Here is a 26,520-nt window from a genome sequence, read left to right as displayed (position 1 = left end):
TTGTGTAAACGGGCACCATGCTTCTTTCCAAATTTAAAGGAATTGTAGCTTGTTCCTTTATTCTGTCCAGCCGTTAGGCGGATCGCTGCCCAGTAATGACCTCCAGGGAATTTCTTGAAAGAGAACCAGTCGCCTAGTCCCGCCCCCCCCCCCCCCTCCTGGCTGCTTCCCCGATACCCGCCCCACCCCACCCCGGTTCCACTGGTGGTTGGTCTTCTAAGTGTCCCTTTCCTCCTCACAATAGAAACGGGGGGGGGGGTGGGGGGGGCAGACGGTACAGGACCCAGCCTGGGTCGGGGAGCTGGTGGGGAAGGGGCAGGGGCAGCTCGTGACTCAGCCGGCAGACTTGTGTCCTCCGTGTTATGAGGGCAGTGGGACAAATGCCATCCCAGGAGCCTCTGCCCCAGGAAGGATGGTCTCTTCACGGTGGCAGCTCACCCTGGGAGTCAGGGCCCCTTTCGGAAATCAGCCCCCGGAAGCTGTACCACCATTATGGGGGGAGCTTTCATGTCTGAGTTCAGGGCTTGCTGAGCGGTGCAGAGGTGGAAGGAGTTTGGGAGATCCCCTGGCTTGTCAGAGCTCCCTGCCCCCCCCACTCCACTCCCCCCCCCCCCACCACTCCCCTGCCCCCGGCACTGTCACTGAAGCCGAAACCAGGACCCTGGATTCCAACCAGTGGAGTAGAGCGGTTGAGAGTGTGGGCTCTGGAACCAGAGAGCCTGGGTCCAAATCCCAGCTCCGACATTTTCTCACCGTGTCATCTTGGGTAAATTACAAAACGTCTTTGTGCCTCAGTGTCCCCACTTTGTGGGCTTGCTGTGGGAATGAAATGAAATTAAATGAGTTCTTCTAAAGTATTGGAAGGGGCGCCTGGGTGGCTCAGTCAGTTAAGCATCTGATTCTTGGTTTTCGCTGGGGTCACGATCTCATGGTTCATGAGTTCAAGCCCCGAATCAGGCTCGGCGCTGACAGCACAGAGCCCTCCTAGGATTCGCTCTCTCTCCCCCTCTCTCTCTGCCCCTCTCCCACTTATGCACACGTGCTCTCTCTCTCTCTCTCAAAATAAATAAATAAACTTAAAAAAAAATAGTTAGTAAGGGCAGGGCTGGGTCTCCTGTCCAAGCCTGTGGATGCAAGGCCCATGTTCTCCCCCACATCGTGCTGTCTGATGCAAATAGGATGTGAGCCACATTGGTCATTTTAAATTCTCCTGTAGCCACATTTTAAAAAGTGAAAACAGATGAAGTTAACATAATGATATATTTTACTGAACCCATATGTCCAAAATATCATCTCAACATGCTGTCAATATAAAAAGTTATTAATGAGCTATTTCACAGTCCACTTTTTTTCTTACCAAGTCTTCGAAATATGGTGTATACTTGGCATTTAAAGCCCATCTCAGTCTGGACCCTAAAGTTTCATCAGCAGTACTTGATCTGTATTCAGATTTCATAAAATTCGCTATGGCAAAGGTAGATTCACGTATCTAAGCAGCTCGAACGGTTTTTGAAGTTTTCCAACGACTGGATCGAGTATCAGTTTGTAAGATGACGTTTAAACGAATTGCATTAAAATAAAATGAAAATTGCAACCATATTGGACAGTGCAGCACAACAGAGTTCTCCATTTTGGACAAAAGGATCTCTAACATCTCCAGATTTCTACTCCTCTTGCCGCATTGGTACATACGAACTCTTTGCATATGATGAACCGCCCCCTGTAATGATAGACTGAGAGCACAGGACACATTTTCCATTTATATCGATAGGATATTGGAAGTCGTACGATGTAGTGGTCTAAGAGTGGCTTCTGAAGCCAGACTGCCCAGGCTCTACGCTTGCCTCTAATGCTGACCAGCTGGGTGGCCGTGGGTGATTTGCTTAACCTCTCTGTGTCACAGTTCTCTCTGTGATGACACAGGGAGGCTGATAGTTCCCACTTCATAGGATAGTTTCAGGATTCGAATAGATACTACATGGGATCAAAGCGCATTGATAATACTCATCATTTCTGGGGCATACAGTGAGTGTTCATTAGAGTTGTCTTTCATTATGTATTTTATCTAATTATCATGAAAGGATCGAAGGACTAGAAGAGACCAGAAAGCTATCAGTCTGTTGTCTTGCAAGTGAGAAAACAGGTCCGGGGAGTATAAAAGACCCATCCGAGGTGACACAGAGAGCCAATGATAGAAATCAGCTCGGACCCGCCTCCTCTAACACTCAGCCCCGGTGTGACCCCTCCACTCTGCCCCCAACAATCCTGACATTTACCAGAGAAGAAACGGCTTGACCCACGGAGCACACGAGCTCTTTGTTTCGCCTCCAGGAGTGAGTGTGGCTCTGGCTGACACGGCCACACTGGCCACGTGGTCTGCCGGACCCTCTCCACAGGCTCGGGTGAGCGGAATGAGTGGACAGCTGGCTTCAAACTCGTTGTGGGGGCACCTGGGTGGCTCAGTCGGTTAAGCGTCCAACTTCAGCTCAGGTCATGATCTCGTGGTTCATGAGTTCGAGCCCCTCGTGTCGGTCTCTGTGCGGACAGCTCTGCCCCTCCCCCACTTGGGCTCTCACTCTCTCTCTCTCTCTCAAAAATAAAGAAACACTAAAAAAACTCATTGTATTAGTACTGCGAGCCAACCACATGTTCTCCCCGAAAAAAAGGCTCGCTTGTTTCTTTGGAGACCTTTGATTTTTAATTTGTCGTAGAAGATTTTAAAAATTTAAAGCAACCGAAAGAGAGAGAAAACAACAAAACTCGCCGTATGGGCATATTTCCTGCTAGTGTTTTTATTTTTCCTATGCTTTTTTTTTTTCTGTAGTAGAGATCACATTTCATTTATTTATATCCTTTTAGCATCTCTTCTGAGCAAGGCACTGTGCCAAGTGTTGGGGATATGGAACATCCCTGTCCCTGTGACCCTTAGAATCTAGCGGGCCTGATGGGAATCAACAGCACATCACTAAAACCACCGTAACTGCATGCGACTGGGGCCACGGAGGGAAAAAGTCCAGGGTTCAAGGAGAGGACAGAATGGGGGACCGAACTCGGGCTCCCTCTGGGTCTCAGAAGACCTTCAGAAGCTTAAAGCCGGGCTGGGTGGGGTTCTCTCTGTGGGCCCCCTCCACGTACGTGGCTGTAGCCCTCCGTCTCCACCCTGCCTTCCCCCAAACCCCGGCCCTGCAGCATCACCCTCTCGGCAAGCACTTATTACGTCTATGCTTTTCTCGGCACATCTTTGGAGCCTTCAGCTGGTGTTTCTCTCACCCCGTGTGCCTGGTGTGCCCAGGACGGTGTTCTGGTGACCCCGAAGGGGCCTGACAGCTCCCCTCCCCCACTTGCTCTGACACTGGGCCGGCCAGCTGGGCCTCGGCCTCTCCTTCAGTGTCTACGCCTCTTCCCTTTCCATGTCCCCCAGCTCTCCAAGCCCCAGGGAGTCCCACGGGCCTGGGTGACACAAGAGGAGGACAAGTGTCTCTCAGCCTCCAGGAAAGGTGACTCTTCATTTTTCCTGTCCTCGGTCGCCTACATTTCACGTTCCCTTGGCATCTTCCCCTGGCTACCCTGTCCAGGGTCCTGTCCCGTTCTGCTCGGGGCCATCTGGAAAAGCTGCTGTCCGTCGTCCTGCGCTGGGGGGGGTAAGCTTTTCTCCCCCCCGTCGGAGCCCTCCCCTCCTCCATCTCTCATCCCTGTGGGTCCATACTTTTGCAGAACGGGGAGGGGGGCACAACTCAAGATGATTTTGTGGGGCACACAGCATAACCGAGTTTAGTATCCAATAACACGGAGCCGCGTGGGAAGAAAAAGATTTAATTATTTTAATGATTTTCTCTTCGAGGCTCTGTCATTCTTTCTGAGCCTACCAAAGAGACCATCTTTATTCGATGATGACGCGTCTTTTAATATTTCTTATGTGGCTTTCCTTTTAGTACACTTAGTTTCACAGTTAGCTTCCATTTGGGGCACGCCGTACTAAAAGTCCATTTGTGCTCTATATTCGCTAAGTTTGTGCACGTCTACCTCGGTACCTGATTTTATAGAAATGCATTCATACCACACATGGTTTCCTAAATACAGCCTTTTATCTCCTTCTTTCCTTGTTTGCTTTCTCTCTCTCTCCCTCTCTTCTCCCACCAGCATAAGGCTCGGCCCCAGGACCAGTTACAAAATGTGAAGGGGCCCCCCCAGTGCAATAGAAAAATGTAGAGCCCCTTGTTAAAAAACTGTTAAGAATTTCAAGATGAAGACAGCACTAAACCACGTCCAGGGAACCTTCTGAGTTGGGGGCCTGTGAATGCACAGGTCACACGCCCATAAGTCTGGCCTCCTCTGTCTTTCCCCCCACACTCTTCCCCATGTCCATATAATCGTACCAGTTCATAAAAGGTGTTTTTCTTTTTTCTTTTTGGCCATCGCTTTACCAAAGTTGTATCACATGACACCTCCTTCCCTGCATCTTGCTTCCTTACTCAACACAGGATGGAAACCCCTCCAACCGGTGTGTGTCCATTTCATTCTTTATAAAGGCGGCATCAGAGGACATGCTGTAAATGGGCCATAATTCATTCCATTTCCCCAATGAATGAGCATTCACTCTGTGTCCAGTGATTAGCCATCTAAGACACGCAATCCACACTTTTATAGTTGAGTATCTTAATGCTGTAGAGCAGATTCCCGGGAAAAGGTAACGGTTCCTTTTCAAATAAATTTACTCCAGCAAAAAGTGAATCAAATGCAAAGAAAAGTGTGAAACGCAGGACCAGACAAAGGCAGCAATGATGCCTGGGATGCACCGGTGCTGCGTTGGGCCCTGCGTGCCAGCCGAGGCCTGGATGCAAGGAGGGTGGGAAGGAAATTCTTCTTTTGTTCCTACAGGCACAGGACTCAGAGAACACAAAAGCCAGGATCCCTTTTTGGGATTGGGGGCAGGAAAATGCCTGGGACACAGAAAACAAACCCTTGAGAATGAATAAACTGCCTTGGTGACAGCTGTCCTTAAAGCTGGCAGGTCTAGGGGCGCCTGGGTGGCTTAGTTGGTTGAGTGTCTGACTTCTACTCAGGTCATGACCTCACGGTTTGTGAGTTCGAGCCCCGCGTCGGGCTCTGTGCTGACAGCTCCCAGCCTGGAGCCTGCTTCGGATTCTGTGTCTCCTTCTCTCTCTGCCCCTCCCCCACGTGTGCTCTGTCTCTGTCTGTCTCTCAAAAATAAATAAATGTAAAAAAACAAAACAAAACCTGGCAGGTCTACTCACTCCTCCATCAGCCAGTCAATCAGCAACCACGGGGTTGGACAGCCTGGGACACAGGGCTGGTTCAGCTTTGAGCCCCGCCCTCCAGGGTTTTCTGGTCTAACAGAAAGCATGTGTGTTTTTGCACACGAGAGTGGTTTCCCAGACCCAGAGAGACACACACAGTCGATCTAGGGCCCTCCACACACACACACACACACACACACACACGCTTGCACACAAATGGTCACAACCACACACTCACACACCCACCACAATCACAAGCACACACACGCCACAGCCAAGACCCCATTCCCCACCCCGGGCCCTGGCACACGTATTGAAAACTGTTACTCTGTGGCACTGGGACCATTGCTGTGGGAACCGGGATTCTGCAGTCCTAACCTCGGGGCGTCTGGATCCTGGTTCTGAATATTCCATTAGCCACGGAGTTTGTGCTCTGAATTCTGAGGGAATTCCTTTCCCTCCCCGGGGGTCAGGCCGGGCAGCCAAGCAGGGAGCTGGCAAGGACAGGCAATTCTAGGCCTGATTACTTTCTGTCTGAGTGATGGAGTGGCCCACATGGGTGCCTACAGGAGAGCTGTGTCTGCAGGCCTGAGCGTTGGGTGCGCCTGCGCGCACGACTGGGTACGAGTCCGGAGAAGCTTCTCAGAATATGTAGCAGCCGTGCCTGAGTCTGCAGCCCCTAGATCAGTCAGGCCAGGCCAGGCTGGGCCGAGGTAACAAACATAGGGTGAAATCTTCATGGCTTACCCCAGCAGAGGTTCACTTCTGGGTTTTTTGGGGTTTTTTGGAGGGTTTGCGTATGTTTTTTCGGAGGGGGCACCAGGATGTGAACCAGAAAAAAGGTTTACTTCTTACACAAAATTCCAGTTGGGTCCGCATTTCCCTCCATCTTGTGGTTGCATCAGGGCCTCCAATACTGGGTCAAAAGAGAAGAAAGAGAAGGAAGGGACGAAGGAGGCTCGCTGCCTCTTCCCCACATCGGCCCATCAGCGAGCACACGCCCTTCTGAATGCAAGGGAGAGACCCTGAATGCAGGGGCGCTCCTTTGGGAGCACAGCGGCCCTGGCCACAGCCCTCCCTTTCTGCGTCTGCAAACTGGAATATCCCTGCCCAGCACGGAGCCCATTCCTCGGAGACTGTTCAAATCCAAACTCTGCTTTTTGCTCAGCTGGGGCGGGGGGTGCCTCGGGCCAATATCAGTCGGGGTCCCAACAGGAAACGGGAGGCGTTTTCAAAATAGGAGACTTTGAAGGGGCTTATTTACAAAAAGATTATTTACGGGGGCGCCTGGGTGGATCAGTTGGTTAAGCATCTTCAGCTCAGGTCACGATCTCAGTTTGCGCGTTCGAGTCCCGCGTCGGGCTCTGCACTGACCGTGTGGAGCCTGCCTGGGATTCTGTCTCCTTCCCTCTCTGCCCCTCCCCTGCTTGTGTGTTCTCTCTTTCTCTCTCTCTCTCTCTCAAAAATAAATAAACATTTGAAAACACACAGAAAAACAAAAAGACTATTTACAAAGGATAAGGTAAGCAAGAACCAGAAGTGGCTGAGCTGTTGCCACTCTGGACCCAAGGAGACAAGACCAGGGAGTGGTCAGCGAAACCTGGAAGGAGAGAGTCAAGGACAGGAGGAGCCAGGGGAATAAGCACCTACCACTCCACGCTCCTCCCTCCCTCCTACCTCTGCTGGGGCTCCCCATTGGCTGAGCCAAGCAAAAGTTAAAGGGCCCAGGGAGATGCTGATGTAGCCCAAACAGGTCAGCCCCCAGGGGGCCAAGAGGACAGGGCTCTGGAAGGACAAAGGGGTACCATCGGGGCCAGGCGATTGGTTTCTATTCTTTGGGCCTCCCTTTCCTAATTTGTAAAAAGCAAACGCTAATATCTACCTCACTGCCTGTTTGGAGGAAAATGGAATACTATCTGCGAGGACCTTGCATAACTTCAGCCTTTGGCAAATGTTTCTCCGCATCTGAAAGCTCTGCAGTCTGATGGTCCCGCCCCCAGATGCAACGATTACCCAGAAGCCTGGTGTGAGTTTCTCAAACAGGTTTTCCAAACAACAGTGTTCTTCCTGACAATAACTCCCGTTTGAGCTTCTTCTGTAGGTCTAGTATTTTATAGGTATTGACTCCTTTTAGCCTCACAATACCTGCCTAAGTGCTATTGACAACAAACTGGGACTCTGACCCAGAGAGGGTAGTAGCCCATCCACGGTCACTCAGCCAGGAAGTGTGTCCCCAAAGCCTCCAGTCACTCCTCCCTGCTCTACTCTGATGTCTGAGCACGTTTGCACAATTCAAAGGGGAAGTGGAAAATGCCCCAGAAGAAAGCTTGAGAATTTCCCTACCCTGAATGGAGGCAACTATGCCCAAGGCCCAGGGCCATGTCATGTCAAGGTCCCCACGTAGCCACAGAAAGTGTCCCCTGTCCTTGAGGTCACCTCTGTGCCCTCTACCTCTGTGCTCACTCACCCACCATGGCCACTGCTGGTTAATTTCAGGTCACCCGACTCCAACCCCATCCGGCCAGCCCAACACCAGCAGCACAGAGACCCAGCCCTTGGAGGCAGGTAAGGAAACAATCTTTCTGGGGCACACAGCCAGCTTTCTGAGACCAAGCGGGGGGGGGGGGGTCCTGAGTGATGGGAGAGGAAAGACTTTTAGGGTATCAGGGAGGCTCCCTAACTTCCTGGCTCAGTGCCTGAGTCCTGCCATCACCTTCCCTCTGAGATCTTAGAACTGCCATCTTTGAAAGGCTACTGATAAAATGTCACATATGCTTGGGGCACCTGGGTGGCTCAGCCCATTAAGCATCTGACTCCCGATCTCAGCTCAGGTCTGGATCTCAAGGTCATGAGTTCAAGCCCCACGCTGGGCAAGGGGCTTACCTTAAAATAAAATGTCACGTATGGGAGGTCAAAATGTTCAGTAAGCATTTTAAGGAGACTTGCTGAGAACAAGCTGAAGAACTCTTAGTGGGGGGGGGGGGTTCTGCCAAGTGGGTCCTTGATTAACTCAACACATATTAAGCACCTACTCTGTGCAAAGCTGTGTGCTATCCTGAGGGTGTAGTCCTGGGCAAAAATAGGCAGGTGACTCCCCAAGGATGGTGTCTGGGTTACCACCATCCTAAGAAGCCCGTCTTCAACCCCATCACCAACCCCATATCCATCCTCCAGGGCTTCAAGGTCATGATGGCGGCCTCAATGGTAACTCTCCGAACAGCAGAGGGGCCTAAGAGTGGACGCATGGCATCCACAGTACAAGGGCAGGGCCTGGCACCCAGAACTCTGCCCTTCCTTCACACAAGGGTGCCCTGGAGACAGGGGCAAGAGAGGGAGGTTTGCGGGGACTGGACCCCTGGTTCTCTGTCACCCTAGATGGAACAAAGGCATCCTAACCTCTACAGTCACCCTCAGCCCCCGTCTCCTGACTCTAAGGAGAACCAGGTCAGGCCCCAAAGGGGGATTGGGGATGAACCAGCCCAGCCCCATTCTGCAGATGGGAAGGCTGAGGCCCAGAGCCCAGGAGGGTATAGTCTGAGGTAACACAGCAGGTCAGCGGTGGAGCCCCTGGAAGCCGCCTCCCCCCACTGCCATCCCTGGGGTCTGCAGAGTCCCAATCGGTGGAGGTCTCAGCTGGCGTCTGGCACTTCCAGGAGAGCCGCTCGGGATCCGCCTGGTGAATGGGAGCAGCCACTGCAGCGGGACGGTGGAGGTCTGGATCCGACAGTCGTGGGAGCCCGCATGCGGGGCGTTCTGGAACCACAATGCCACCGAGGCCGCGTGCCGCGCGCTGAGCTGCGGCGGGGCGGGGGCAGCCGTCCAGCCCACCCTGCCGCCCTCGGAGCTGCCGCCTGGTGCAGGCGCGGGGAACGCCAGCGAGGCCCCGAACGCCACACTGGCCCTGGCGCCCGCCGTCCTGTGCAGAGGGCCCGACTGGCCACTCTGCGACGTGGTGGAGCGTCCGTGCGACAGCGACAGGAGGCCAGCTGAGGTCACCTGCGCAGGTACAAGTAGACCGTCATCTTGGCCCTGCTTGCCCTACCCTCAGGCCTTCAAGCCATTGTCCCTCACTCCTGTCCCCAGCCCTGGCCACTGGACCCAAGGCCCGCCCCCCGGACCCTCCCTTCCCCTACCCCCCACCCCCCGCCGCCCGCCACCGGCCACCCGCCACCAACGCAAGCACAGCTGGTTCCCACACTGGTGGACTGCAGCACTGTCTCATTTCCAGCTCTGAGCAAGTCCTCAGATCTGGACGCCGGACCTCTCCCCCTACTGGATCTCCAGCTCTGCCACTGTGGTCCCCAACCTGACCCCTTGCCTCCCCAATCCTAACTGGGTCTCTAGCCCTTACCTACTGGCCCCGCCTCTGCTTTCGCTCAGGACCTCTATCTCTGCCCCTACCTCCCATGTGCATAAATATGCCAGGTTCCCTGTGTCCCTTAGCAGCGCGGCTCTCCAGCCCCGAGGACCGCCTGCTCTTCGGGCTCCGCCCACCAGGCCTCTAGCCCCACCCACCAGCCTGCAGCTCCGCCCACCCAGTCCGCAAGCCCAGAGATTTCCCCTGTCCCGCCCACCAGGTTACTAGCCCCTCCCACCGGCCCCATAGCCCACCCACAGGTCCTTAGTCCTGCGGAGTCCCCCACGTCTGCCCACTAGGTCCTCAGCCCTGACTGGGTTTTCCAGTCCTGCCCACCGAGCTACCAGCTCGTCTCATCGGATCCACCGCTAGGACCACCCTCCCCCCTCCCCCCACGCTCTTCCCAACCACCCACAAACCTCTTCTCCTTCCCCAGAGAACCGCGCGGTGCGGTTGGTGGGCGGCAGCGGTCCGTGCGGCGGCCGCGTGGAGATGCTAGAGCGCGGCCAGTGGGGGTCGGTGTGCGACGACACGTGGGACCTGAAGGACGCCCACGTGGTGTGCCGGCAGCTGAACTGCGGCTGGGCGGTCCAGGCCCTGCCCGGCCTGCACTTCGCGCCCGGCCAAGGACCCATCCACCGGGACCAGGTGAACTGCTCGGGGACCGAGGACCACCTGTGGGACTGCCGTGGGCTGCCAGGAAACGGCTACTGCGGTCACAAGGAGGACGCCGGCGTGCTGTGCTCAGGTGAGCTGGGGGTCATCTACCTGCAGTTACTGGGAGCCGGGAGGGATGACCCCTGCCGGAGCGAGGTCGAGTCCTCGCAAATACGGGGACAAGCAAATAAGAGACAAGCAAATAAGAGACAGGCAACATCGGAGGGAGAGAGTGACAAGCGCCCTAAGAAAGCAAGCCAGGTGGAGTTTAGAGGGAGCCAGGACTCCAGAGTTGGAGGGTAAGCCTGCCCACCTCCTGGAGGAAGCCATATCGGTGGTGAGACTCTTCCCCGGGGCCAGCCGGTCACCGGGTTCAGAGCAGCAAGGGGAGCCGGACGGAGGAGGCTGTCAGCCTTCCAGATGAGGCCACGAAGCTCTGGTCCAGCCAGTGTTTCTTTCTACTTGTGCGCGGGCATGGGGGCTGGGGAGAAGGGGTCTTGGTAAATAGGGATTCTGACTCAGTAGGTGCGGGCAGGGCTTGAGAGTCTGAGTTTCTGACCAGATCCCACGCCACGCCGATGCTGCAGATCCACGGACCACAGTTTGAGTAGCAGAGCAGCATGGGCCAGTGTAGATGCAGCAGATGACCCCCGGGGGATGTGTGGGCAGATATAGACGGGGAAGGACACGGATTCTGGAGACTGGTTGGCTGTAGGGTGTTTGCATCCATGAGCCAGGCCTGCTTGGGGGGGAGGGGGGCGGGGGGGGGGTTCAGCCCAAAGGGTCCTGACCTGACTCTGCCCCCACCCCCACCCCCCGCACCTCTCCTCTGCAGAGCACCAGTCCTGGCGCCTGACTGGGGGCGCCGACTCCTGCGAGGGGCAGGTGGAAGTACATTTCCGTGGGGTCTGGAGCACAGTGTGTGACAGTGAGTGGTACTCCTCGGAGGCCCAGGTGCTCTGCCGGACCTTGGGCTGTGGGACCGTGGCCACAAGACTCCAGGGGCTGCCCCATTCCCTGCCGGGGAAAATGTACTACTCATGCAAAGGGGAGGAGCCCACCCCCTCCGATTGCTTCTGGAGGTTCAACAACCCCTATCTCTGCAGACAGTCGAGGGCAGCCAGAGTCCTCTGCTCAGGTATCCCTCCTCCCCACCCCTACCTCACCTACCGCCAGATGTAGACTAGGATTCCACCCGAATCTGAAGCCTGAGAACTGGCAGGCCAGGGACCATGGCTTGGACTAGGTCAGGAATGACAACTACTGGCCTTCCAGGGACCGTTGCCCTTACCATGCCCAGGGAGACACGGCTAAATAATCACGGCACTCTTGCCCCCAGATTCCTCGATCCAGCCCCCAGATCGTGACATCCAATATTTGGTGAGACATTCCTGCATGCTAAGCAATGGTCTCTGTTGACCAGAACTGGCTCAAGGACATGAAACCAACTGCTATCCCAGGGCTGGTGGCATAGAAGGATAACAGTGGGAGACACTAATAGTAACATCAGCGACAGAGTCTGGGGCCCCGATCACGTGCCAGGCATTGGGGAGCACCCGGTGTCGCTTATTTCCGCTAAGCCTCATTTCCCCACTAAGAATCGGACTCTGCCATATTTCGCCAAATCTAAGGCGGCATCGGGAGGTCACAGTTATTGTTTTATGTACCATAAAGGACAACAATGCTGCCAAAATAAACTCGTGGCACGCCATCAGTTGTAACAATGGATGCCATCGCCCCAATTTCGGAGGTGTTAAACTATGACAAAGCCAGAGCGTTAGACCCAGAGAAACATGGCATTAGGCGTCGCGAGGGAGCTCAGACACCTGTCTACGAAGCCTAGCTCCACCATTTACCCACTGGGGCGGGGGGGGGGGGGGTTCAGTTCCATGACCGTGTGGCTGCCGATCCTTGCCCTTTCGCAGGGTAGCTGGGAAATCGGGTGATATCCACCGAGGGACTTTGTAAGCCCCATCCCTTACCTGTCAAGCGATAATGATAGTGATTGTAATGTCGGCTTCCCAGCTCCCAGGGCCAATGTGAAGAACGAACCCAGGACTTGACAGAAAACGAGATTTGGGGTCTGTAGCAGATTTTACAGAAAGAAAGGATCGTTCTTTTCTCATCAGCCTCTTACTCTAACCCAAGAAACTTCCCAGCATGAAGTTTCCTTAGTGTGGGGGGTGGGAAAGGCAGGTTTTCTTACCCATATGCACCCCCAAGTTCCAGGTCACTTGTCTGTCTTGCTCAGTTTCTAACATAAGGACTGGCACACAGTAGGTGCTTGGTAATACGTGTTGAGTAAGTGATCGGTGCTTTCTGACAGGCTCCCGAAGTCTGCTCAATCTGTCCACTTCTGAAGCCCCTGCAAGCGTTCAGCCGGTCACTGTGGGTGAGTGTCGCTGGGTGTGCGGTTTCTCAGGGAGGTGGGTGCACGCCTCCCACGTCCCCTACCTCCAGCCGATGGACTTGCCGCTCCCTCCGCCCCCTCCCTGTCCCCGGGCTCCATTCTGTGGGTGCTTTTGCCCCTCTCCTCTCCCCTCCCTGCCGTGTAAGCTCCCCAGCTTTCCCGAATCCTGGTATTTCATGGACAGGAGCCCACTCTCCTGTCGGGCAGGAGAACAGAGCTGGAGAGAGCCAGCGCTGACCTGGTCTGACACGGGCCAGTGGTAGCTCACAGTCAGTGGGTTAATAACATCCCGGGCCGATCCAGAGCTTTGCCATCGTTAGTTCCCGGCCCTGTGATGCTCCTGGTGTCCCCATCGGGGAGGTCTCATTAGAGCCTTTACACGGAGAAAAAAAGCTCGCGCTCACAGGATGAAGGCGCAGCCAGCCGGCATTTGGCCGGAGTTTGCATCCAAGGCTCTGATCTGAACCAGGCTTGGTCTGCCCGCCAGCTGTGTGTAGCTTGGCTGACTTCCAGGAAGACTCCTGAGGCTCAAAGCCCAGCCGTGTCCCCTGCTAGCTGGGTAATGTTGGGCTGAGTCTCTCTGAGCCTCAGATCCCTTGACTATAAAGTGGTGATGATAATCGCCATAGCTTTCTCCTGGCTTTGCTGTGAGTCTCCAGTGAATTCATTTTTCTAAAGCACTTAGAACAGGGCAGAGCACACGGTAAGCACTGTCGGAGCATTAGGTGTTCTCGTGATTATTTAGTTCGGGCACGGAGCCCCTTGGCAACCCCGGGATAGGCAGGGGGTTCACCGGCTGGGTGCCATCCCCTGCTTCCACTGGAGGAAGGTGGACAGGGGCCTGGGGACGGAGTGGAGGGGCACTAAGTCGACAGACAACTGGCGATGGATGAAGGCACAGAGAGGGAATGGAACGCTGGGAAGGGTACGGGCTGTAGGGTGAACTCCTGCCAGGACCCCAGACACCCACTCGCATACTCTCTCTCTCTCTCTCTGAGGTCAAGGTGGGAAGCCTCATCAGCCTTCAAAGAGCAAAGAAAGATCCACACTCTAGCCCTTGGCCCCACAGCCCTGCCTTCAGCCTGTCCCTCTGGGCCCGAATTCACTGGTCTCTTCATGGCCCCCGCAGCCCAGCCTCCCTCTTAACACCCACTTCCTGCTGCTAAACCCACCTCCCACCCTGGTTCAAGTCAAGCCCTTTGCAGATGCACGGGAGGGGAAAAAATGAGAACAGGGAGAAGGTAATTTCTTGGCAGTGGGGAGCAGTCACTGTGCCCAGCCAGGGGGTCAGGATGCTCGCATCCCACCAGCCCCCTGTGGTGCTGTCACTACCCTTCATCCAGCCCTGTGGCCTAACACCGAGGAGGAGATGAGTCCCGTCTCTCCTCTCTCAAGGGCTCCAAGCACCTGCCTCATTATAGCCTCTTTGCAGGCTTTGGGTTCTTTTTTAGCAGGGGTGGCACCGATAGAGGGGTGAAGACAGGAAGTCACATCAGGGCTGCGGAGCTGGGAGGTCCAGAATCACGGCCCTCACCTCTGCCCTCAGGGAGTACGTGTCTGATGGGAACGATGCATCCAGGGCACAGAAAGGACATCTCGCCCTCCTGATGGTCTGTTCGCTGCCAGAGGTGGCTCCACGTCACCTTCTCTGGAAAGCCAGCCTCGGTGTCCACCTTCCACCCTGCCCTACCAGAGAAGGCCCCTTGTAAGGCCTCATGCCTGCCCATACCTCCTTCCCAGTAAGCCTGGCACCATACTGGATTGAGTCAACGTGTTGATCTCCCCACTAGACAGTGGCCCTCAAGGCCTATGATGCCAATGTCATATTTGTATCCCTAGAGCCTAGTGGGCACACAGTGGGCACTCAATGATTACTGAGCGGGTGGCCAGGGGAAAGTCTCACTCAGCTAATTGTTCATTCAACATTTCTTGGGCACCTCCCAATATAAAGTGTCTAAAAGCAGATGGGGACATTTGGAAAAAAGAAGAGAGGAGGAAGATAAGTCCAAAAGGGAAGTAAGTCGGCTGCAGAGATGCTGGAGAGGCAAGAAGTCTATGTCCGTTCCTCTTTCTGATTTGGGGTTCTTGCTTCCAGAACCTACTACGATCCAGAAAGCAGAAGCCTGGAAATCGCGAGAACTAATGCTTTTCATCCTCTGCATCATTCTGGGAATTCTCCTCCTTGGCTTACTCATCTCCACAGCCTTCATCTTCTTGAAAGTTAAAGGAAAATACGGTAGGTGCAGAGTTCTGGGAGCCACAGGAAAGGCCCAGAGAGGGAAAGCAGCAGGCCTGAGGTGTGGCCTTCTCAGGGGGATGGGGGCCTCAAGGGACTCAGCAGAATGGAGCACCATCCAGCAGTGGCCACCCAGCCCAGACCCCTGGGAGCACCTCCCTATGGGCAGGATTTTCCCAGCATGCCTGGCAGAAGTGGTCCATGGGAGGACTAGACTGTGTGCGTGCGTGTGGATTGGAGGGAGAGGTGGGGAGGGAGGCATCTCCGTGAGAACAGGACCAGCTAGACCGGGAGAGACCAAAAAGTGACTTATGGCATCTCTGCCTCTCCTCTCTCAGCCCTGCCCATTATGGTGAACGACCAGCACCCACCCACCACCACCCCAGAGGGTATCAATAGCTATCAAGATGTTCCCATCACCATTTCCAAAGAAGAAGGTACGATGTCCACCACCCTGGGAGTGAGGAAGGCTGAAAGGAATCCTTTTTTGGAGGGTCAGAACTGTGTAGGTCAAAGCAGCACCCCAGTTGGAGATGAGACCTCAGCCAGCCCACTGGTGCCCGTGGGACCTTGAGCATGTCGTGCCTCGATCTGGGCAGAGGACCCTCCAAGGCAGTCATTCTAGACTAGGCTTTAGAGTTCTGGAATAATACAGGGCATTTCTCAGAGGAAAGCTCTGCCCTGCTAATTGGCTCGTAGGTTTGTGATATTATCGCCTCTTTCCATAGCCTCAATCAGCCTTCCTGCAGAGCCCCATCCAGGTTTCCTGGAACATAATTTTATTTCATTTTTCTGAATGAAAAAAAAAATCAGATCAGTCATCCATCTTTTACAACATAGGGATTTTATACCTCTTGAAAGTCTTGTAAAGGAACTCGAGTTTCATCGCATTGCATTATGACTGTATTAAATCACCTTTATTTGAAAGCATTCGGTGACTGGAAAAGCAATACAAAACTCAGCCAAATTATATACATATTCTCTCTGCACGGTATCCGTGTATTTGAGAAGAGACTATGAATACAGAACTTAGCACACAAGTTGGGCCCAGAGCATTCGCTCACTGAATGTTATGGTCTCGAGGTTAAGAGCCACAGTGCCCGCTTCTCTGGGCAAGGTGAGAACCTCCCTGTGCCTCAGTTTCTTCGGCTGTAAAAGAGGGACCGTAATGCACCTACCTCACAGAGTGGTTCCGAGAATCCAGACGAGATCATGTTTTAAATGTTAGAACAGCGCCTGACATGTAGTGACTGCTCCGTGCTTGTGAAATAAACACGTGTTATTAGTTCCCCGTGTTTGAAGTGGGTAGGGGGGGAGCTTGGAAAACCCAGGCTGGATGGGCTTGTACAAGATGGGCTACCCCGTGCTCTCCCTGCCGCTCTGTCTCTGGTCCCCCCCACCCATGCTCTCTGCTGCCTCTCCCTGTGCCTTTCTGCCCACCACTCCCCCGTGCCCCAACTCTGCTCTCTCCCCAGTTCCCAAGCTGCCCATCCAGGTCCAGGCCCTACCCCCCAAGGACTCGGACTCCAGCTCGGACTCAGACTATGAGCATTATGACTTCAGCGCCCAGCCTCCCGTGGCCCTGACCACCTTCTACAGTGAGTGCCTGGGCTCCCGAGGGCCCACCCGCCCCTACCAGGGAGAGGGCCCATGTGGCTGGGGACCCTCCGTAGGTTCCATCTGGTGACCCCTGCATGACATGGGTTGAATGCCCCTTCTTACCCACTGGATCCACAGCAGATGGTCCTACACTGAGGCTCTCACAATACTTTGTGACCCTAGAGACCTCTCCATGGCTCCAACTTCCTTCTTTCCCACGTTTGTCTCTGGCCACGCGGGTCTTAAGACCCGCCCCTCGACATTCACCGGAAGGTGGCCGTGGCTGTGTTAGACAAGCAAGTCCAAGCAAGAGACATTCATTCAGATGGTTTCTCCCACACCCCTTCTGTGTCCCATTCTGCCCATCAACCTGGCACCCTCCCCTCCCTTCATGGGCAAGCCCAGCTTGAACCTCTCAGCCGGCTTTTCCAGCTTTCCTTCCCACCTGCTGGGGATAGGACGAGGAAAGACAGTGCTTAAGGCAGGGCCCATGCAATGCTGGAGGTTAGAGCACAGAATCCCATGCTTATTGTGAAGTCCCTTGGGAGCTTGTCAAACATTCCCCGGTTCTCCCCGGGACCCACCATATAAGCGAGGATGAGAGTTTGGCTGTGTGTGACGGAGGTCCCCAAATGACAGCGTCCTAAGAAGTCGGCAGGGGCCCAGGCTCCTCCTTTCTTGCCGCTGTGCAATCCCTAAGCTGTTGCCCTTGTCCACATGGTCCAGCGTGGCTCGCCACAACATCCACATTCTGGGCAGCAGGACGGGAAGGGAAGGTGGGGCATGCCCTACCCTAAAAGGCAGGATGCCAGAGATGCCCACATCACGGCCACCCACATCACCCCGGCTGGAACTTAAGCGCCCCCAGCTGTAAGAGAGGACGACAGACGAAACCTCTGTCCCAAGCAGCTGTGTGTCCAGATAAAGGCCAGAGGGGAGAATGGATATTGGGGACCACCGGTTGTTTGTGCCCCACCCGGCACACCAGGGCCTATGGGGTGGGAGGTGGGTGATTCCACTTCTGCTCTGTGCCACAAATCAGCATTTGGGAGCCGCCGGGATGAGGCATCCTTAGAGCCTGGGATTCTGAGCCCAGGCACGTAAGAGGCAAGACCAGGAGTCCAAAATCCTGCGACATTGTGATGGAAATTCAGGGGTACCGGTTCTGAGAGAGCTGACGGCAAGGTTCCAGACCCTCAAGTCCTTAAGACTCAACAAATCCACATCTCTCCAGTTCTGAAACAGGGAACTGGATGTAAGCAAGGCTTCCACTCCGGAAAGTTCTAGGTGCTCCTAGAAAGTTCTAGGTGCTCCTAGAAGGCACCGCCTGCCCCTTTCCTGCCCAGAGTCTCCAGGGCATGAACGGAGAGCCCAGGACTCTTCCTATTTCGTTAAGGAGGAGGAGGGGCAGCTGGCAGGCCAGAGAGGCTCGAGGCACTGGGGTCTCTGGCCAGAAGCAGCCTGTCCCCGTGCTGGTTAGCGATTGAGGTTTGGGGTCTGGCTGGGCAAGAGCCTGGGGTGTGATGGGAAATTCTAAGCCCCTCGGTACCCCTGGGCTTGTCCTCCTCCACTGTTCAGCCTCAGGGCCCCCTCCCAAGTCCCGAGGCCCACCCGCCCCTCCTCCGGGCTCCCAGGACCAGGAGGTGGACCTTCACCCCTCCTCACCACCGCTCTGCTTGTAGATTCCCAGCGGCACCGGGTCACGGAGGAGGAGATCCAGCAGAGCAGGTTCCAGATGCCTCCCCTGGAGGAAGGTGAGTCGGTGATACGGGATGTCGGCCCCGACCGAGTTGAAAGCCCCCTTGATGCATTGCCGCTTCTTTCCTCACCATCCTCCCTTTCCTGGCCCAGGACTTGAAGAGACGAGTGCCTCCCAGGTCCCACCCGCCAGGGCTGGACACTACGTCGCAGACACGCCCTCCCTGGGCTCTCAGCGCCACCCAGGAAGCAACAGGGGATCCAGCACGTCCTCCGGGGAGGATTACTGCAACAGCCCCAGTAGCAGGCTACCAATGTGGACCCCTCAGGTGTTTTCTACAGAGAGGAGCCCCTTCTTGGAGCAGCCCCCGAACTTGGAGCTGGCTGGCTCCCAGGCTACCTTTTCAGGTAAGCTGGGCCCAGGAGGACTCTGCATGTACCCCGGCCTCCCATCCCGTAGCCGGCCTGGCTGGAGGAAGCGTGCAGCCAGAAGCCCTGAGCCCGGCTGAGTTCGGGATCCCAGCCCCAGCCCTGCAGCCACTTGCTGTGTGACCTTGGGCAAGCCTCCACCCCTCTCCGGACCTTCATTTTCTTATTCGTGGTCAAGCCAGGGACTTCACTCTTGTGAGTCGGGAGGGCCTCCTAGCCCTGGCAGCTCGTGAGCTGGCTGTCCCCAGGCAGAGAGTGACCGGCTCGGGGCTTTCCGGCAGGGCCCTCGGCTGACGACAGCTCCAGCACCTCCTCCGGGGAGTGGTACCAGAACTTTCAGCCGCCGCCCCAGCCTCCCTCGACGGACCAGTTTCAGTATCCAGGTGCCAGCGGCAGGGGAGGTGGGTCCCGGAAGGGGGGGATGGTCAGGGGCAGCGGGTGCACGCGTAGGGGGAACTCTGGATCCATCGGATCCATCGGCCCAAGGGGAAAAGAAAGGAAGTAAAATGAGGAGGTGGGGAACATGGATGGGGATGAGACAGAGAAAGACTCAAAGAGTGCCTTGAGAGGAAGGGAGCTCCCCATTAGCGGAGGCATTCAAACGGAAGCAGCCGATGGTCCCTTGGGGGGGGACACTGAGGTGGCGGGCGTCTGCCAGCACTCAGTCGCCCAGCTCGTCCTGTGCAAACTTGGGGACTGTAGCCCTACACCGCACAGACGAGGCTCTGCCTTCTGGGCTGACAGGCCAGCAAGGGAGCTGGCCGCGACCAAGAACATACAACGGGAGTCTCATCACTGCACACCGCCCGGCATCACAGGGGAGGGGGCGGACTCGGACCCGCTCGGCTCCGTCCCATGCGGCAGGAGGGGCGGTGACCAGCCTCCCACTAACCGAGCCCCCTGGCCACACAGGATCCCCCAGGCCCCAGCCTGGTTCCACTGGCAATGAGGACTATGACGACATCGGGGCATCCTAGGCCGGGCCCACGAGAGGCTCTGGCGACTCCCTTCCACTGGACTCCTGCTCTACCTGCCCCTGCTCTCCCACCCCGTCCTCCCAGCTCGCCACCTCCCCCAGGGGGCTGAGAAGCCTCCCCCGGAGAGATGCAAGGAAAGCCCTCACCTTGCACCGCTCAGTCTCCGTCCATCAAACAGAAGCTGCTGGCCCAGCCCTCCCCCAGCCCCAAACAGCCACAAGGTGGAGGGTGCTGCCTCAGAGAGGTGGTGAGCTCTCCGTCTCAAGGATGAACGAGTCGCCTGGGCCACCACTCAGCAGGCTGCAAGGAGGGGCTGAGCTGAATGACTCCTGAGGCCCCTTCGGGTCCTCGGGCGTCTACGATGCGTTTGCTTCCCCGGGTGCTCAGACGACTCCGGGCCCAGAGGTGCTGAGAGAACAGAAACAGGCCCCGTCCCAGCGCTGCCCAGGGACGCCCCATGTGCAGGGGCTGCTGGGCTGCTTCGGCAGGTGGATTCTGGGGCTGGGGGTGGCACACCCACTGGCCCAGGTTGGCAAGGGCCCGGGCCTTCCTGTCCAGCCTTCCTGGGAACCACCAGCTGACCGCGAGCGGGACGACTGCCCCTCCCCCACGACCAAGGTGCTGGCGCCCGCAGCCAGCCCAGCCTCTAGAGACCCTCAGAGCCCACCGGGGCACAGCCCTGTTCTGCGGTGACCATCCCTGGACAGAAGATCCTTATTCTAAGCTTCCCATGGCTTACGACGATGGCCTTAGCCCAGCTCCCCCATAGACCCAGAGCTGGGCACCAGTGCCCACGGCAGCAGGAGGGGCCCAGAGGCTGTGCGAAGTGCCTCGCGCCCATCTGTCTGCTTGGATTGCTGGGAGCTTCCCCGAGGAGCACGGGAATATACAGTGTCGCACCCAGAGCCACAAACACGTCCCGGCAGCCTCCAGAGAGAGGCCCGAGGGCTCGGGGCCGGCTGCTGGTGTCCTGTTCCGAGTGTCCTGAGATTAAAGTAATTGCTGAATAAAAATGGGGCATTGAGTGCCAAGTCCTTGAACTCTCACGCGTGTGTGTGTGTGTGTGTGTGTGTGTGTGGAGGGCGGGACAAGGTGGACACAGACATGCCCGTGAGGGAGGTCAGTGGCTGCGTCCCTCTCTTCTCTGCCCCACTCGGCCGGCGCTGGCTCAGTAGCTCCACGGGTTTCCAAGGCAGGGTCATGTGATTGACGCTCAGAGCTGCCGCCTGGCAAAGAATCGCTCCCAGGCCCGGGGGAGTTGAAACGAGCCTGGCATATGCCCAGAGGGGACGGGTTGTGGAGTGGCTTCGTACAGAGGAATCCTTTCCCTCCGTCAGCCCAGAGGCCACGATTTGGGCCCAGTGGCACGGGCCAGCGGCCAGCTCTGCCCGGGGCTCAGGTTTCCTCCCAGAGCAGGCAGATGGTACAGGAGGCTGGGCTGTGGGTCCTGCCCAGCGGGGCTGACGAGGGCCTGTTTTCCGTTCACTTGTCCCAGACTTGGAGAGAAAGAGAGCTCTCCCCAGGGCAACTGTCACAGGATGTGGTTCCCGGTGATGGCCCCCTTCTGGCCCTCTGAACCCTCCCCAGCCTTCGGGTTGAGGTGGGGGGGGGGGATTTCTGGGGGAGGAGTCAGGGCTGGAGTGGGCCAGGACAGAGTCCCAGGGTGGTTTGTGAAAGTTTTTTGTTTTTTTGCAGCCTGGGTTCAAATCCCATCTCCTCCCTGTGTGGCCTCTGGCAAGCCACTCGGCATCTCTGAGCCTTTGCTGTGAAGTTCATCTGGAAAGGGGGCATGGCAGTGATACCACACAGCTGGCGGCAAGGGTTAGAGGCTTAGTTCTTTCTCAGTGGAGGTGAGAGAGCTCCTTAAAAGGAGAGAGGGGGGGAGGAGAAGAGAAGACAGCCACCAATCCCTGGGTCTTAGCACCGTCTCGTTTTCCAGATGAGGACGCTGAGCCCCAGGAGGGAAAGGACTCGCCCAAGGTCACTCAGAGCATTAATAGCCAAGTCACAGTTCAGCCCTATCCCACCTACGTGCCACCCCCCCGCCCCTGCCGCCACCCAGGACTCAGACAGGGGGCTGTTGACACCCTCTGAGTTCTGGCTCCTCTCTGACGAGAGCCACCTCCCCATCCCCGGCCCCTTCTCTGCCCACACACACCAGTCTGAGAGAAAGTGGGAAGCTCTGAGACGTGTCTCCCTTGCCCCCTTGCAGCCTGGTGGCACCAGGGTCACACGCGTCAGGGGGACTTTCTGATGGCTGGGGTCCAGAACCACAAGGCCTCCTGCACTGGGTGATGGGGTCTGCTCCCAGAGCCGGCCTTCCGCAGCCATCTCTATGCCTCCGGGGGACATGGAGGGTTCCTTATGGAGCCAGACTGCGCCCGGAGTGGAGAGGCAGAGATCCGAATGGCATCCAGCTTCGATCCGAAGAGGGGAGGGGGTGGGAGCCTGGCAGGGAAGCGTCCCTAACATAAGCTGGTGTGCTCACCGTCCACTCTTCAGAGACCAACCATTACGATAAGCCTCAGCGATCTGGGAGAGGAAACACCAAGATGTTAAACGGATGTGGCAGCCGCGTCCCAATTTCAGAAACGTCGATACAGCGGGAGGGGCTGTCTCCTAGCACGAAGGCATGGCAGGAATTCTTCGGCTCTGCAAGCCATTGAGAGAATGAGCCCCGGGAATGTCCGGGGGGCCCGGAGAGCCCCTGACCCAGCTGGAGGGAGGCCATCCAGAAAGATCTGGGCGAGGTGGGGGTGGCGGTGGGGGGCGCTGCTGCCTGAGCTGGGCTGTAAAGGATGAGTAGGAGTTTGCTGTCTGGGAGAGGAGAGGAAAGGGCATTCCAAGTCAATGCAATGGCACGAGCAGAGACAGCACAGGAAACCAGGTCGCTCACAAGGTAAAGGGCGGTCCCGCCTGATCAGAGGCTGAGGACAGTCAACTCTCACACCAACTCAGTTTTGTTGGTAAGAAAACCGAGGCCCCGACGGGTTAAGTCAAATGCCGGAGTCACACAGCTAAAAAAGTGGCAGCTTTTACGGGCTGTCTAGCTTCAGAGTCTGAGCATTAACCATGGCACTTCCGGTGGAAACCTATTCTTGTCCCCGTGCCCCCTGGAGTCACACTGCTGGGCACAGCCAGAGCGCCGGCCCAGCTCTGAGATCTGAAAACACCAGCCTGGAAACACCAGCACTGGCACCTGCTGGGTACTGGGACTCCGCGCTCATTACCCGGGCACCTGTGCGGAACCAGGCACAGAGAGGAGGGAGACTGAGCCCTTCCCTTGTGGAGTTGAAGGTCTCTGCGGCAGACACACAGAGACCAGTAGCCACAGTATGTCACCATGGATACGGTGCCGATGGCGATGGCGGGGGTGAGTGGCATTTGCTACGTGCGAGGCTTAAATCATTTCACGTAATCCTCCTACGAGCTCTTTGAGAAGGTGGTATCCTCCCTAATTTACAAAGAAGGAAACGAGGTCCAGAGAGGTTAAGTGACAAGCCGGAGGTCACACAGCTCGGCAGGTAGTACAACTTTTCTACCTAACTCGAAAGCCCCAGTGTGAAACCAACCATTGCACTGCACAGTGAGGGCCCACCATGGCCGTATTTAACCCACACAAACTTCAGTGTATCTGCCCGGCAGCAGAAGAGAAAGGAAAGGAACGATGGAGCCCACAGTCCCCCTCAGTGAACAAACACCCGGCGGGAAGGAGGGAGGCGGGAGGGAGGAGCCGGGGGGCCCAATGTTCCCTCGGACCCTGAGAACAATTCATCACCTGGGCATCCTGCCACATCAGATAAGACTTTAGTTACTAACAACTAAACCCTCGTGCACAGTGGGCCCGAACACAACCCCCCACCCCCCCTTCATCTGGGTCAGCCAGAGCCGGAGGGGGAAACATCTAAATTGGAGACGATGCACGACAGACTCAAATACGGGAGAGCCTTCCTAACAGCGTTTACTTTTCCTCTCCCTTCCTCCAGCCCTCTTTCTTTTTCCCCTTCTTTCGTTTTCTTTCTTTTTTTTTAATTTTTAAATGTTTATTTTTTGAGAGAGAGAGAGAGAGAGAGAGAGCACGAGCATGAGTGGGGGAGGGGCAGAGAGAAAGAGGGAGACACAGAATTCGAAGCAGGCTCCAGGCTCTGAGCCGGCAGCACAGAGCCCGACGCGGGGCTCGAACTCATGAACCAGGAGATCGTGACCTGAGCCGAAGTCGGACGGACGCTTAACCGACTGAGCCATGCGGGTGCCCCTTCGTTTTCTTTCTTTTAAACAGTCACGTGGTTCAAAACTCCAAACAACATACACATGCATATCATTAAAATCTTGTTACCCACCCATCTGCCCTCCCCCTCCTCCTGCCCCCTTCTCAGGTGAACAGTACTGTTTCTGTGATACAAAGACAAGCAACTGTGAATATCTCTTGCTTCCCCCACGTCCCTGCTTATTAAAAACACAAACAAACAAACAAAAACCAAAACAAAAAATGGCATTCTACCCACGGTCCTAGGCTCCTTGCTTCTTTTCACTTCTTAAAGCATGCGAGAGAATTCTCCCGAGGGATCTTTGAGAGTAACGTTGACCATATTTGAGTTTTGTCCCATGTGCTAGTCAAGCATACGATCTCTATTTCATGGGTGACTCCAACACAGTGCTCCAGGGGGCTGTGCAGACAGAGAGGAAGAAGCCACTAACTTTGATGGAAAGCTGGGGAAAGCAGGACAGAGGAGAGAACAAATGAATTGGCCATTGAAGGATGAGTAGGAGTTGGATGGACAGAAAAGAGAGTGAAGGGTGTTCCCAGAGGCAACATGTGTGGAGCGTGTTGGCTGAAGTGTGGGGAGCAGGGAGTCTACTGCACATGGGAAGAAACACTGGGGAGCATCTCAGAGGGTCTATAACCTCAGCCAGGGGTTCGGTCGTGGTCATACAGGCACTGGGGAGTCGTGAGTAGTTTCTAAGGCAGGGAAGTGACCAGATGAGACGGATGCTCTAGAAAGATCACCGCTGTGAGGTGGGGGTGGGTTGGAGGGAGACCAGTTGGGGGGTGGTCACTGAACACTGATGGCCAGGACTGGGGGCTGGAGAAGGGTCCCAGGACGTGGAGAGTGAGCACATACATGGGAGATGACTTTCTGACACGGTACCCCCAGCCACAGTGATAATTATGATGACAGTGACAATAAAACAGCCTCCATTCCTGGGATGCCTGGGTGGCTCAGTCAGTTGAACGGCTGACTTCAGCTCAGGTCATGATCTCAAGGTTCAAGTGTTCGAGCCCCGCACCGGGGTCTGTGCTGATGGCTCAGAGCCTGCTTCAGATTTTGTGTCTCCCTCTTGATCCTTCCCCTTCTCATTCCCTCTCTCCCTCTCTTTCTCCTTCTCTCTCTCTCTCTCTCTTTTGTTCTTAAAAATGAATAAACATTTAAAAAAATTTTTAAAAACAGCTTCCATTCCCGAGTACTCCGTCAGGTGCTGTTCTGGGCATTTTCCAGGTACTAACACATTAATGTTCTGCGAGGTATTAATATTTATCTCCATCTCACAGCTAAGGAAACCAAGGCTCGGAAAGATCCAGAGTTTTCGCCAGAGCTGTCCGCTGGTCATGGTGTGGCCGGGCTGTGGCTCCCCCTCCACGTGGCCTCTTGAGGTGGGACGGGCCGAGCTAAAGGCTCATTTCTGTGCTTACTGATCTGAATGCCCAGCCAGAGAGCACCATACCACTTACTCTTCAGGCCTCGCAGCTCATTTGCATCCTCCAGGCATTTGGGGGACCGTGAGGGCTGAACCCAGAAGGAGGCCTGGGCTCGATTATCCTGCCAGAGGCCCGTCCCTGGGCTGCAGCATGTGGCTCTGAGGTCACTCCCAGGGGCACGGGCTCTGGCTTCCCTGCCTTGCTGGGATCCGAACTTTTCCACTGGAAACCTCAGCCCCAGAGTGCATCTGCCAAGCCCTGCTCGGGCCCCCATCCTCCCCGCCGCCCCGTCTGCGGTCCCCACTTCCACCCCTCTCCTGGAGGCGGGCAGAAGTGGCCAGGGCCCCGTGCGGCTGCTCAGCGTGGGCCTCTCTTGGCTGTGGCCCCAGACCCCCCGTCCTGGCTTTGCGAAGATGGGATGGAGTCTCCACAAGGGGGGGGGGGAGCAGGGGAGACCCATCGGGGAAGGGGTAAGTTCAAAGTCGCCCCAGTGGAAAGTTCATCTCCCACCACATCCTTCAGCTGTTTACCAGTTTGACGCGGTGCTGGCATCCTGACATGAAAAGAGGCTCACCCCTCACCAGCATCGTCGAGGAAGGACCGAAATAGCAACAGAGGAAGACAAAGAACAGAGAGACAAAGGCGGGGAGGAGGGAGAGAGTGCGTGATGAGACAGAGAGGAAAGTAATCCGGAGGCAACGCGTGGGTCGCAGCAGGCAGCCAAAGCTGACTTTATCCACCCCCCCTCCCCTGGAGCGGGGCACCGCCCTCGGTCCCTTAGCCTTGGGCATCCCTTGGACCTCAAGGGCCTCTCAGGGCAGCAGGATATTCTAATCTCCATTGTCTTCCAGGTGAGAAAAGTGAAGCCCGGAGAAGTCATGGGACTTGTTTGAGGTCACCCAGCTAGGACCCGGATGGAGAAGCCAGTCAGTAGGCTGGAAGGAGAAAGGAAAGACGATGGAAGAGTGGAAGGACTGGAGAATGAGACGGGACGGGTTGGAGGCCCAGGAAGGATCGCGAAGCGTCTTCTCTTGGGGAGGGACTGCCCCCCACCAAGAGGACCCCAGCCCTATCCTGGCTGAAGGCAGGTGTCCCTTCCTGGCTCCTTCTCTCCAGGCTCACCCCCCGCCCCCCACCCCCACAAGTGCAGAAGGAGAGAGGAGGAGTCATCCTCCAGCCGTCACTGCCTTCTGAGCAACCC

General features: G+C 56.1%; 1 protein-coding gene across 6 annotated transcripts in view; it reads left to right on the top strand.

The window, feature by feature from the left end:
- CD6 (CD6 molecule) overlaps positions 1–20,674 on the top strand; it is a 39,979-nt gene extending 19,305 nt beyond the window's left edge. The window contains exons 2-13 of one of the 6 annotated variants that reach the window (XM_027045336.2): positions 7,755–7,823; positions 8,912–9,262; positions 10,052–10,363; positions 11,108–11,410; positions 12,599–12,664; positions 14,778–14,918; positions 15,257–15,355; positions 16,394–16,516; positions 18,200–18,271; positions 18,369–18,623; positions 18,926–19,027; positions 19,557–20,674. In XM_027045336.2, coding sequence (XP_026901137.2) covers positions 7,755–7,823; positions 8,912–9,262; positions 10,052–10,363; positions 11,108–11,410; positions 12,599–12,664; positions 14,778–14,918; positions 15,257–15,355; positions 16,394–16,516; positions 18,200–18,271; positions 18,369–18,623; positions 18,926–19,027; positions 19,557–19,621 — 1,958 coding nt within the window. In that variant the 3' untranslated portion in view covers positions 19,622–20,674. Of the gene's footprint in view, positions 1–7,754; positions 7,824–8,911; positions 9,263–10,051; positions 10,364–11,107; positions 11,411–12,598; positions 12,665–14,777; positions 14,919–15,256; positions 15,356–16,393; positions 16,517–18,199; positions 18,272–18,368; positions 18,624–18,925; positions 19,046–19,556 lie in introns of all 6 variants that reach the window. The other 5 variants (XM_027045335.2, XM_027045337.2, XM_027045338.2 and 2 more) reach the window with 5 other exon arrangements.
- The last annotated feature ends 5,846 nt before the right edge of the window (positions 20,675–26,520 follow it).

The sequence above is a fragment of the Acinonyx jubatus genome, chromosome D1 (genome assembly GCF_027475565.1).
Source record: "Acinonyx jubatus isolate Ajub_Pintada_27869175 chromosome D1, VMU_Ajub_asm_v1.0, whole genome shotgun sequence".
Taxonomy (NCBI): domain Eukaryota; kingdom Metazoa; phylum Chordata; class Mammalia; order Carnivora; family Felidae; genus Acinonyx; species Acinonyx jubatus.
The sequence above is the reverse complement of the archived record's forward strand: the minus strand, read 5'-3'. Positions and strand labels throughout refer to the sequence as shown.